Source organism: Acanthisitta chloris, unplaced genomic scaffold (assembly GCF_000695815.1).
Source record: "Acanthisitta chloris isolate BGI_N310 unplaced genomic scaffold, ASM69581v1 scaffold19538, whole genome shotgun sequence".
NCBI lineage: Eukaryota > Metazoa > Chordata > Aves > Passeriformes > Acanthisittidae > Acanthisitta > Acanthisitta chloris.
Window position 1 is genome coordinate 1,520 of NW_008688200.1, and position 12,528 is coordinate 14,047.

Consider the following 12,528-nt stretch of genomic DNA (forward strand, 5'->3'; position numbering starts at 1 on the left):
TGTCGAATTCACCATCTCTGCATCCAGCATTCACTTCCTCACTCATTATGGTTTTGACTATAATAAGGTAGGTAATCTCCCTGCCAGAAATCTAGAACAGAGGAAATCTGTGCAATTACAGGAGAAATCAGGATTAGTATCCCTAAATGCTACACTTCTGGAGTAAGTAGCATCTTACTAAGGTATGGATGCATCATGCAGTTCATTATCAACAGGGATAGTGAACTTTCCTAGAGGCAATAACCACATCTTTGTCAGCTTAGGACAGATCTTCCTGCCTAAGGAAGTTACTGCTGAGGAGTTACTAAAACAGACCCCAGCAGATGTCTTTACTAGCCATGAAGGTGGGGAAGTCTCAGTTTACTTGTCTTAGGTACTGCCACATTTCCCATAAAATTCAGACTGTGTCATCGTGTAAGAGTAAGGTTTTGCAGTTTTGGACAGGAAGCATCTGATATTTTGACACTTGGAAATATCTTATTAAAGGAAATATAAAAGCAGAGCAAAAAAATTGGTTACAGTTGACAAAAATCCTTCCTCCATATATGTTGGATTTCATACAGTTTGTTTGTCCTGACTAACCTGCTATTCTCTAATGTGCTGCAAGGAAATCCAGGAGAACATAACCAACCTGGCATTTCCTCCCCCCTCAGTTCCTCAAAGATGGAATCCCATACATGAATGAGGTACAGGAGAAGATCCTTAGACAGCATCTCCTAGCTGGTAGCTGGAAAGTCAGCAGGTGAGTGCTATTCAGGGTGGTGGCTGCTCAGTACTGACTGTGTTGACTGCTCACCTTCACTCAGATCACGTTTTGTAGAAATACTGAAGCCTGTTGGTCTGAGTCCCTCGCTGTCAGTTGTTCCTGCATGCTGTAGTCTCTCTGAAGACTGAGATCACAGGATACAGCATGGAGAATCGGGTGAATGTTGGGAAATGCCGTTTTTGCATTCCCACAGCAGGGTACAAGGCTTTATCTGTAAGGAGCTATTCTCACACAGCCTCTTTCCCCCTCGTGCATTAGTGCTCTGCACAGGGATGTGCTGAAGAAAGCTATTGATGAAGTGACCCGTTGGATAGCTGCAGCAGAGGAAGAGGAGACTATGATTCTGCAGGATCTGAGTGGTACGAAACAGGGTGCTTCCCTTGGCCACCTGTGGGCTCTGAGTGGCTTCATCACCACTCCTGAACCTCTGGGGCTGCTGCTGTCCTTTGCTGCCTGTTCTGTTGAGAGAGAAAGCACCAGTGGCCGTCCTGCCTTTACAACTTTTTGCCCCAGTTTACATCTCAGTTCCTGTCAGGAGTTCATCTCTGTGCTCTGTGTTTCTGCTCTGTTGGGATGGTGAGTCACTGAAGCAGAAGTGGATGTCTGGGTGCTTGCAGCATGCTTTGTGGTAATTGACTTCCATTTTGCGCTTCTTCAGAGCAGCAGCTGGAGAATTTGTAGTTGCACTGAATCAGGGTAACCATTACCTTGTTTTAAATCCTGGGTAATGTGTTTCTTGGGTTTCTTACTCTCAGAGAAAGGTGGCTCTCCTTTCAGAGTTTGTGCCCTCTTGTGTGGAGCAACAAGGAGCCCCATGGAGACACACATGCCAGCGTGGATAAACAGGCCACTTAGCACCTGTGTTAGGTTTTGGGAGCACTATAGCAGAGCTGAAGAATGTCTGTGCTGTTTTGAGGGAGTTGAGGGACAGCATTTTTTGGCAGGGAATAATTTGCAGGTTTGCTCACAGAACCGAAAATGTAATCCTGTAGGTTGGGGAATAAATTACGGAAAAGATTAGGAAGGGCAGGAAGTATTTAAGGCTTTGTGTGTTGATGCTTTTTTGTAGAGTGTGCAATATGAGGGTGTAGGGACTATGCTGTGTTTTGTATCTGCTGTGCCAGCTGTAGAAGATATGATACTGATACTTTTGTAATAGAGCCTGGTAACAGTGAGCACCTGTGAGAAGAAAGACATTTGTTTAAGTAAGCAATGAAACTGATTAAGGTATCTATTTGAATGCTGTTTAGGAGAGGACTCGGTTAGTTCCTTATCATCTATGGGATAAAATGTATTGGTACCCCGCATGTGTTCTTGGCTTCTGTGTGTGGTGCTCTGAAACCTTCCAAAACCACAGTGTGTGTTCTTCAGTGTAGTAGCCTTCTTCCCTCTACTTTTCAGTTAGTCTTTTTCTTTCATCTGTGTCCTCATAAAAGATTATTTGCCTGAAATTTTCACTGACTTCTGGTGTTTTTTGTGGTGTGCATTTGTTTTCTTTCTGTCATTGTGTACAGTAATGTACCGGGATCATACTTTCAGGAATATTTTATATACACTGGGAGAGAAACATCTGGTCAGTCCTTCTGTCTAGAAAAATATGTTTTCCTTGTGCCTCTCGAAACTTTTGCTACTTCTTTTTTTAAATTTTTTTTCTTTTTCTGTTGCAGTCTACCAAATGCTTGAAGTTCAGCTGGTTCTGAGGCAGGCTCTCCAAAATGTTTGGACAGAGCCTCTTGGAGACAAGAGGGTGAGATGGAAATGTGGACCTTTGAAAAGAGGGTTTCTATCTAGACAGACAGGACTGTCATTCTTGCAGGAACTCTGAAATGTTGCTTGTACTTTTAATGTTAGAGTCGAGGAGGAGGAGAAGACAACTACAAAGGAATGCCCTGGGAAATGTTGGTTGTGGGATTCCAAGAAAAGGGATACAGAAAACTCAGTAACTCTGGTTTCTGTCTGTCCTGTAGCCACAAGATACCTTGAACTAGAAGTGCTTGTCCTTAGGGAACTTCTGGAGGGACCCTCTCTGTGTCTTCAGACTTTATTAGGTCTCTCCTTCAATATTTCCACAAGAATGTACAGTTTTTAGCTTCTTTTTTTGTTTGTTTTCCTTTGCTGCCTTTTGCCATGTAGTTGCTTTGAAGACTTTTACTCTCTGATATGCAATTTGCTGTTTTGCTATTCACTATTGCTATTTTACATTTGATGCAGTATTTTATGTATTAAGTCTATGGCTGTGGACTTCTCAAACAATGATATGAGTATGACATTGGTTAGTTGCTTAGAAGTAGATTATGAAATTTTTTTTTGCATTAGTCCTATTTTGGTCTGATAACCAGTGTCAGCATAGTGTCACATTTACCTAGCTTTCTCACCTGAAGCATTGCCCTTGGGGACTCAGTTTGTGTGATTGCTCTTTGTTTCTGGGTTTTTGGTGCCATTAACTTACCATATTGGTGTCAAGGTCATTTGAATTGAAGTTGTTTGTGCTCAAAAAAAGCCTCTGTGGAAGGAACTACTCTCTTAAGAAGAGAGGCATCAATAAGACATCCTTAGAGCATGTCTCTTTAGTTACTGAGGCACTGATCTCCATGTAGAAGTGAGACAGTCTCAAGGTCACAGGGGATGCACAGTTTCCCCATCCTTCATAGCCTAGAAGATGAATTTGTTCTCAGCATTACTGAACTCCAGTTAGTAATGTACAAACAACTAACATGGGAGGCTGAGATACCAAATGACTGTTCTTTTCAGGTAATGGTGAAAAAAGTGAGTCCACAGCATCGTCAGCTTCTGGAGAACTCTGTTCATGACCACTGTCAGAAGGAGCTCATTCTCCTGTCTGCCAGAGGCTTCACCAACCTCTTTCATATACTTGTTAAAGCCAAGAAGGTAAAATGCCTTATCCCTACTCTTGTTTTTCATCTCTTTTTAATTTGCTGGGTAAATGTTAAAAATCCTGGCATTATACAATGCGAGTCACCAGCTAAAAAAGCTGACCAGATTCTTGCCTTTTGGGCAAGTTACGCTTTTCAGAATTTTATAAACCAGTTTATTGGACCATGTAGACCAGTGGTCTGACTTTGTGTGGAAATTCTTATGTTCTGTATGTTACTGAATGAATTGCAGCCTCAGAAGACTATGGGCAATGTGTAGGCAAAGTCTGTCTCTTATGGCTGGAACATTTTGCCAGTGTTCAGCTGAACTGAGAATTCACCTAGCTCCTTGGGGGCACTGAAAATAGAATGCTGCTGAAAAAATAGGCTGAAAATTCCTCAGTTTGCTTATCTCTGAGCTCTCTTCAAAAATATGCCCCAGTGGGCTGTTATGTTTATGTTCTCCCCATAGCCCCTGGTGGGACACAACATGCTTATGGACCTTATGCATCTTCATGATAAGTTCTACAAGCCTCTTCCAGGTAATGCTGTCTGTAGCTGCTGTCCCAGCCTGCTGCCTTTGCAGTGGGAATGGAACAAGAGGTGCAATGACCATTTGCCACCCCAGACACCTGCAGTGCTTAGCAAGTGGCAGTGCTAGTTGCCTTTTCTGAGCTCTTGCTGCTGGAGCAGTGCATTATCCTCTGCCTTCACTTTTCTCTCCTATTAATTTGCAGTGATAGCATTGGCTTTTCCCCAGTTGCATGATACCTTCTCCACATGTGTTTTGCTTTCAGAAAGCTATGAGGAGTTTAAAAGGAACATTCACAACCTGTTTCCTGTCCTCATAGACACCAAGACTGTAACAAAATCTATGCAGAAGGTGAGACAGACAGGTCTTTTTGTTTGGAGTTAAAGCTTGTTTTTCATCCAAAATAGAGGATATCTTTCATCGGTGCCCTTTGGTTACAGAACTGCAACCAGTTCTCAGTGTTGCCCTGGCATGTTCTAATTTTATATCTCATTTAACAAATTGGCAGTACAAATAATTGAACTCACTTACCATGAGGTCTTTCTTGGTTGATTTTCTAACACATTCTTCTTTTATAGGAGTGTCTGCTTTCTCGAGCATCTGGTCTTTTGGAGGTGTATGAAGACTTGTGCAGGTAAGTGGTGGGCAATAAAGCCTTCAGCAATCCCTGTGTTTTCTGTGGAAAGACATTTCAAAGTGAGTCATTTCTATGTTCATACTTTCCCTCCTCCCTAATGATTTATAGTTGGTTTCTTGACTTTCTAAATTTAAATGCACATCTTTCTTATAAAGTAATTGTGGAATAATTTATTTGTTCTAAGTCACTTCCCATATTGTATCACCATTGGTCACAAGTTTGGTTTGCAGACAGCCATACATACAACTTGAGAATTACGTTGCTTGTGTCATGTTTTGAAATGAGTAAGTTTCAGTTCTCAGTGAAAATACATGCTAGTTTCAAATGCCTGCTCCTAAGAGAGGGCTGCACTGAGCCCAAAGCAGTAACTAAATACAATGTTCAAATGGAGCACATGAGCAGTCATTCCATGGGTATCTATTAATCTGTCCTCCAGAGTTCCCCATTCAAATAGAACCAGCTAGTCAACCTCTTTCCTTGAAGTTTTACTTCTGCTCACACTTTTTTTTGTATGCAGTTAGAACAGATTTGCTACTTACAAGTTTTGAGTGAGGGAAGAGACTAAGGAAATATTTAGGAGTTAGTTTTCAGGAAGGAAACGGAGATATTATTCAGCTAAGTATTTTAGCCTTTTCATAGAATAGTATCAAAGTTCCTTTTAAAGTCATTGGAAGCTTTTCCTGAAATGAAGCTACAGGTCACTAGAGGACAGTAAGTTGTCTCTAACATACTGGGGAAAGACAAAAGTCTTACCATTTGCTTGTCTTCAGCAGCAACCTAAATCCCAAAGATCCACCGTGCCCAGTTATAGCTCTTGCAAGTGGCTGCTCAAGATATGGTATGTTCTTAAGCAAATCATCAAAGTCAGGTAGATAAAAAGGATTTTGTTTTACTCTGTGGCTGACCACGTGCAAAGCATGAGTGTCAGTGGGTCTGCTGAATTTGCACAGAGCTGCCAATACACATTTTTTGTCCATACCCAAAGCCTGTGCTCCAAGACGTGTTCTGCATGTCCCTTGTAGCTTTTGAGGGTAATGCAGGGCAGGTTTGCATTGTGCTGCTGGCACGGACAGCATTTACACTGAGCTGGACTAAACTGAGCCTGTGCTGGGGCTGTGAATAGTCAGTAGCCCATGGAAGCAGCAAGGGGAGGTGTGGGAATCAGCTGCCCTGGAAGGGAAAGTAGTGGGAGCTAATGACAGGGAGGTCCAAGACAGTAGCGCGATCCTGGTGGGTGATGTGTAGGATTAGTTGTGCTGTGTGTGCAGGAGGTTATGTCTAGCACGTGGTGTGACACTGGCTGTGAGGCAGATATTTTCTGGCTTCTCCTGACAGCGTGGTGTCCTGCAGCACAGGGCCTCACACGTTTTGAAATGGTTCCCAGACCATCAATAACGTATACAGCACGATTTGGTTTAGACCTTCATAGAAGTTAAAATTTTTTTTCATGTTCGTCTTGCTAAGCTTTTCAGACATTCATGTAACCGCTGCCTTTATGTTGGTATTGTTTTAACATGTGTGGTAGAAGCATAGGCTTTCTACAGAGTGTAAGGTTCTCAGGGTGAGGAAACACAGCTGAGGGTGGGGGGGAAAAAGGCCAGAAGAATGTTACAAATGTTAGGATTCTGCAGTGTAACAGGTTTCCCAGCATGCTAAAGGTGTTTACTTCTTCATTTTGTTGGACACTGACAGCTGAGAAGAAATCTCCTCATGAGGCAGGCTATGATGCATTTCTCTGTGGTTCAGGTAAAATGTATCTTAAACACTCCTTCAGACTTTTTTGCTAGGACTTGGCAATTCCTTTCCTGCTCTGTAGCTCTATTTGATGCTAAGAAATATTTGTTTATATACAGTCTGTTGCTCTTAGTAACTTAGCTGCACTTTAGTGAGTTTTTGCTTTCTATTTATTTAGTTATATTTCTTTAGCTTTGTTCTAATGCCACCTCATTATTCGTCCTTCTAGTTCTTCTGATGTCAGCTCATTTGCTACTGTGCAGATCCACAGAGTGAGTGATGTTTAAGTGTTTACTGAAAATTGCATTACATGGATGGATCCTATGGAAAACAGTTGCCCATTTGCTCTGACTGGCCTTCCCATTGGATAAAAGAAAGTGTTATTGGAAATGTCATGTTCTAATTAGATTTGTGTTTTATAAATCTGAAAGTAGTAGCTTTATGTCAAAGCTGACATTTAAAAAATGAAATCAAGGGCCATGCGATGGCTCAGAGGTTGGGAAATGACATTGTGACTCCTTTATCCTTGAAAAAGCTCTCCCAAGGTCAGTTCACTTGGGTAAGGGTCAAATAATTTTCCATTAGTTTCCATTTTTGAAATGTCTGTGAATTAGTGCCTTCAGTTAAGTTCCTAAGAGGCAACTGTTCAAAACCCTTCCCTTTGCTTGCAGCTTTTTGGCTTCTGTAGTAGATGCCAAGCTCTGAAATGCCTTTTTGTCATTAGTTGTAGAGCTTGACAGTGCAGAAATGCAGTGCTGGAGAAATAAAACTTTGTTCCATTTTGTTTTCTGATTCAGGGATGCAGTGGAGACTGTTCCTTCTTTCTCACAGTATCTCACTGTGTTAGCTGAGCATCTGAACAAAGTGAATATGACCAGAGGTGGTGCTTCAAGCATTGTGCGTATGAATTGCAGGTCTGTGACCAGTTTGGGGGGTGTGTAGGCCTGTAGCCTGGCTGATGGCTTCATTAGAGGAGAATCCAGCAGTGCCAGGGCCCACCTTGGCAGAAGTTGTCATCATACAAGTGACACAATGGACCTTTCAAAATGGAAAATTAATTGAATTTCTGCTCTGTGACGTGTACTCATATTGTTGTTCTGTAAGATGGAACTAGTCAGTTTACATTGCTGTTTCTCCATGGTAATCATGACCGTTTCCTTTTATGACTGATGCTTAGATGAATTTTGGGACAAAAGTAAAGTAATTCTACATCAACAGCTGTATTGTACAACCTGTCATTTGTGTCACTTTTTGTCCATTTTCTGATTATATTAATTGTGCTTCTATAGTATTTCTGTGCTCAGATATGTCTCAATGTTGTACATTGTCCAGAATTTCTCTGGGGAAGATGTTCGCTGCCATCAACCCCCTGTCTTGGTTGTTCATGTCCGAGGTTGGCTAGAGCTGAATGAGAGGCAGATTTACCACGAGTTTAAAGGTCTTTGTCACTTTGATGTGAAACGACTTTCAAAGAACCAATTCATTCTGCAGTCTCAAAGATACAAACAGTAAGTGGTCAGAAAGTATTAATTTTTCAGCCTTTGCTCCTCTGATACAAGTCTTTATCCCACCCTCTCCCTGTCGTGACAACTCTTAGATACAGATCCTGCCCAGAGCCGTGGGATGCTGTAAGCAACCTGCAAGCCAAGGCTCAAGACCAGTGCTTTCCTTACAGTGTCAGGCTTGTCCTGCGGGATTACAAGCATCACCCTCACCTGCAGGTTTCCGTGTATCGCCACTGGAGGCACTCTCCGTGTGTCAACTGCCTGCTGCAGTGAGTTGTGGGAAGCACAGGAATGGGAAGGAGGGCGAAACACTCCTTTCAGGGTCCATGGCCCTGTCACAGCAGCAGCCTGCCATGCTTTTGCAATGTTCTCCTGCCAATCCCTTCAGGGGAACGAGGGGCTCACAAGTAGGTTTGTTTGTTTGCTGACTGCTGGGTGGTTGCTCATGAGCTTTCAGCCCGGGGCAACTGGACTTTAATCTTGATCATGGTTAACTGGGGAATGTTACCCTATGGATGGCACAAAACTATGTATGTGCTGTCATAACAGACAGGTGGTTATCTTAATGAGCTGTAGCGCCAGCTCTGATCTTGATGAGAGGGAGGCAGACTCTGCCAGGTGTGGGATGAATGTGTTTTTTCTACCACTGAGTTGAAAGCTTGGTACTGGAAGAGAATTCCAGATTCAAAGTACACCCCTCTTGTGAGATGCTGACAGTAATGCTCCTGAAGGGTGAATTTCTGGCCTGACATGGTTTAGAAAAGAATCTCAGGGCTTAATAAGAACAAAATTAAGCTCTAAATGAAAGTAGCCTAACAGCATTTTATTATTCTTGCCCTTTAGAGTCTCTGGTATTGTGGCACTGTGGTCTCTCTTGGCCTTTGTACTTGGAAGAGCTCCTAGGTGTTGACTCTAAAGGACTGCATTAGAGATGAAACATGAGGAACACAGACCTTAATTCTTATGTTTGTCTGTTTTGTTTTGTTTCATTCAATAAACTATGAGCAAAAATAAAGCCCAAAACTATGAATACTGTTTGAATTGTTTCCTTGGAAATGTGTTTTTAAAGAGGATGTGCTGGGTTCCAATTTGGGGTATTTTGTAATCAATTCAAAGCATAGTCTTCTCACGAAGAGGGAGATGATTCTTTCAATGCCTTAATTTACTTTGATCCTCTGTTGGATCTTCACAGCTATTCATCACCCCAGTCTGTTCCCAGTGCTTGTGTTTGCTGCCTAAAGCACATTTCTGATGAAGTTCATGAAGTTATGAAGTTAAAGAGGCTATTTTTAGCTTCAGCTGTAAAGCAGGAGAAATGTCACTGTTTATCAAATGAAAATGGGCAGAGTTGATGGAGAAACCACTTTTGGGGCTGATGGATTCTGAGGAATAGTAAATAATTTGTAGTGTGGTCAGTGCAGCATTGTGCAGTGGTATTTTCATTGGCAGTGTAGCTGAGGATTGACACAGATAATTGGAATTTATCAGTTGCAGTTTGTAGGCTATACACAGGTCAGGTGAGTCAGTATGCATTTTATTTGCTTCTAGTGCACAGGGTGTGAGCAGTCCTTTATCCAAAACAGCATGAGACATGCTTTTTGGATCACTTTCTCTTGCTATAGCTGGAGTATTTGTCGGTCCAGGAACTTTGGTCTCTTCAGAGATTTTTCTTACTAATTTCCTTCTCTTCTTAAAAACACCCTGCTGATCCAGGGGTTTCCAATAATGGTCCCTAGATGTCATTAGTCAGACCTAATTGGAAGGGGACCCATGATCACCTAATCTAAGGCAGAATCTGTCTTTAATGTGCTGTAACATGGGAGTTGCTGCAGGGGACCTTAAAGCAGCAGCACAGCGCTGTGATGAAGATCACATGCTCTCTGCTGCTGAGGGCCTGCTGCTTTGCTGCACTTTGGGAGAAAAGGGCAGCACATCCTCAGATGTGGTTCTCGAGTTCTGCGCAGCTTGTGGTTTGCAGCTCTTGCTTTACAAGCAAGACAAGTAACTGACTTCTTGATGACTTTTTTTTGTAACCCCTTTGGTGATAAGGTTCTCTCTCACAGTGTTCCTTCAAATACCAGCGTAAGTATCTCCCTGGATATTCTGTAATGTTTGACTGTTAGCATCATTAGACACCCTCCTTGCATCAAGGAGAGCACGGGCTCTGTGTGTAGATTTAGTAAAATGCTCACTGTGTTGCATGCAGTATCATGTGTTTTCCCATAAAAACACTATGCTTGTCGTATAATCTGGGAAACATAATACCCCTGTTCTCTGGGGTCTGAATTCAGCTAGCTACTGAAATGTGGGGAGACAAAGCCTCACTTGCACCTAATCTTCAGAGTCTGGGGATCAGGAAGATACAGTTACCTCTGAGAAGCACTGCAGTTTATAAGGGAGCATGCCTTCTGAAGGAACAAAGAAACTGTTCTGTCTGTAGATTTTGCTCCCTCCCATTTTCTTCTCACAATGGCACACAGACAAACAATGAATTAGTTCTCTGCAGTGCTATTGTCTCTCTTGGTTCACTCTCTAGAGAAACACACTTCCCTGTGGAAGAAAGCAGAGATCCTTTCACCATTTTTGGAGAAATAGCCTATGGGTCTGACCAGGCCTTTTCCCTTTCCAAGGCACACCTCATGTAGCAACATGGCATAGTGAATCAAGTGACTTGGCCTTCCTGCATTAGTGATGGGAGAAATTATAAGTAACAATTGGTGTAGCTCTACTAGATATTCCTACTATAAATCAGATAAGTTTACACACAGAGCAAATACCTGAAGAAATTAGAGCGGATTGAGTATACTCTGATCCCCTTCTTAGGGGAGAAGTTATAGAAAAAAGTTGCCTGTCTTGTAATACCTGAGTGTCACTTACTGCTCAGAACCTCTTAAAGAGATCAATCAGATGTACTAGCAGTCAATCCCTGTGAAATGGAACCTGTTAGCTGGGGGCTAGTTTAACAAATCAGAGCAGAAACATCTGGCTGTGTGAACAGACCTGCAAGTCAAGATAAAATCTCCCTGAACATGCCAATCTAGCCATTCAGACCTCAGCCATTGCTTTTACTCCAGACTCTAGGGGATTGTTGTTAATTGAAGTTGGAAGTATTAAAAGTATTTCAGGTTATGCCTGTTCCTGTGTATCTTCTGTAAGGAGCGGGGGATACTTTTGATTCCTGTGGAGCCAATTCAGGGTGGTTCAACCTGCCTCATAACTCTGGCTCTGAAGAGGGGTGCCAAAGCTTCTGAGTGGTTCTGAGTGCTAACAGCTCAGAAAATTAAGCCTGTCTCCCCGAGGCAGTGCTAAAACCACAGCAGAGTTCCTAAGCAGCAGCACACCAGCCTCTTAGCACTATGAAAAACGTGTGCTTTAGCTATAAGTCTTGAAAGGACAATCCCATCCTCAATGAAATGGAATGTTAAGTTCAAGTTGTGAAGGTGCACATTAAAAGTATAGTCCTGCAAATGGAGCATAGATAAGAATATATCTATTTCCAAGAACACACTGATTTTTGATATATTAACTTTTTTTTACATGTTCAAGATTTAACATACGGGTTTTGAGAGAAGAAACCAAACCAAAAGCTATGGCTGAGCAACAGGGAGGGAGACAGACCACTTCCAAGAGACACATGGAGCTCATGGGATACAAGATGGCCAAGGGTGTCGGTGGTGCGCAGATTGGAAGAATGTATGCAGGCAGAGGTGATGGAAAGGAAGATTTTCTTCCAGAGGCCCCTGAGGAGCTTTGAGTTTGTTGCAAGGCAGGAGGTCATGAAAAGTGGAGAACAGTTGTAGTTGCCAGGATGCATGGGGGATGAGGGGGAATTTATGCCCACTGTCTCACCCCATGCTTTCTCTTCCTGCAGAAACTACCTTGTTAAAGCTTGTGGGTTTAACTAGTTCTAACAAAACCAGTACTTCAGGTATTATGTGAGCACCTTTGGGCACAATACAGTCTGATGGACACTTAAACGGGTTCTTGGGCTAGGGTTGCTCGCTTTTAAGTGCAGGCACCATATGCAGAAGCAGTCCTGCCTTACATTCAGACCCCTGCCCTGCAGCTTGGGCTGGGGAATGAGACTCAGATTCTCAGGGCAGGGGCATTCAAATGTGCCTTTCCCATCAGCATCCTAACAAGCATGAGAGTAGTTGGATCCTCTTGCAACTTCTCCCCAGCCAGGTGAGCATATAGAGGCAAACAGACAGATGTTTCACCGAAGGCAAGATGGGGATGGGACTCCTGCACCCCTTCCTCCCCACGTGGGACAGCCAAGGGCCCCTCACAGGAGTGATTGACACTGGTTCTCCTGTTTCTGGAGTAAGTGTGCTAACTCATAGACATATACAAGACCTTTAGCAGCCAAGGATTAAAAGAGAATGCTAACAGCAAATCTGTTGGCAAAGAACCTCATGCCAATGATACAAGTTAGGTGGGCTCTTAAAATACCTTTGACATGGAAATCTGCAAGAGCTAAT

At 42.7% G+C, this 12,528-nt stretch overlaps 1 protein-coding gene across 1 annotated transcript in view; it reads left to right on the forward strand.

Moving 5' to 3' along the window:
• PNLDC1 (poly(A)-specific ribonuclease (PARN)-like domain containing 1) overlaps positions 1-8,957 on the forward strand; it is a 10,268-nt gene extending 1,311 nt beyond the window's left edge. The window contains 15 exon segments of the mRNA XM_009080930.1: positions 1-67; positions 654-734; positions 1,002-1,125; positions 2,434-2,513; positions 3,518-3,655; positions 4,112-4,181; positions 4,437-4,522; positions 4,750-4,805; positions 5,579-5,646; positions 6,501-6,554; positions 6,772-6,814; positions 7,340-7,439; positions 7,875-8,050; positions 8,218-8,316; positions 8,891-8,957. The exon segment at positions 1-67 is cut by the window's left edge and continues 18 nt beyond it. Coding sequence (XP_009079178.1) covers positions 1-67; positions 654-734; positions 1,002-1,125; positions 2,434-2,513; positions 3,518-3,655; positions 4,112-4,181; positions 4,437-4,522; positions 4,750-4,805; positions 5,579-5,646; positions 6,501-6,554; positions 6,772-6,814; positions 7,340-7,439; positions 7,875-8,050; positions 8,218-8,316; positions 8,891-8,957 — 1,309 coding nt within the window.
• Positions 8,958-12,528: the final 3,571 nt, after the last annotated feature.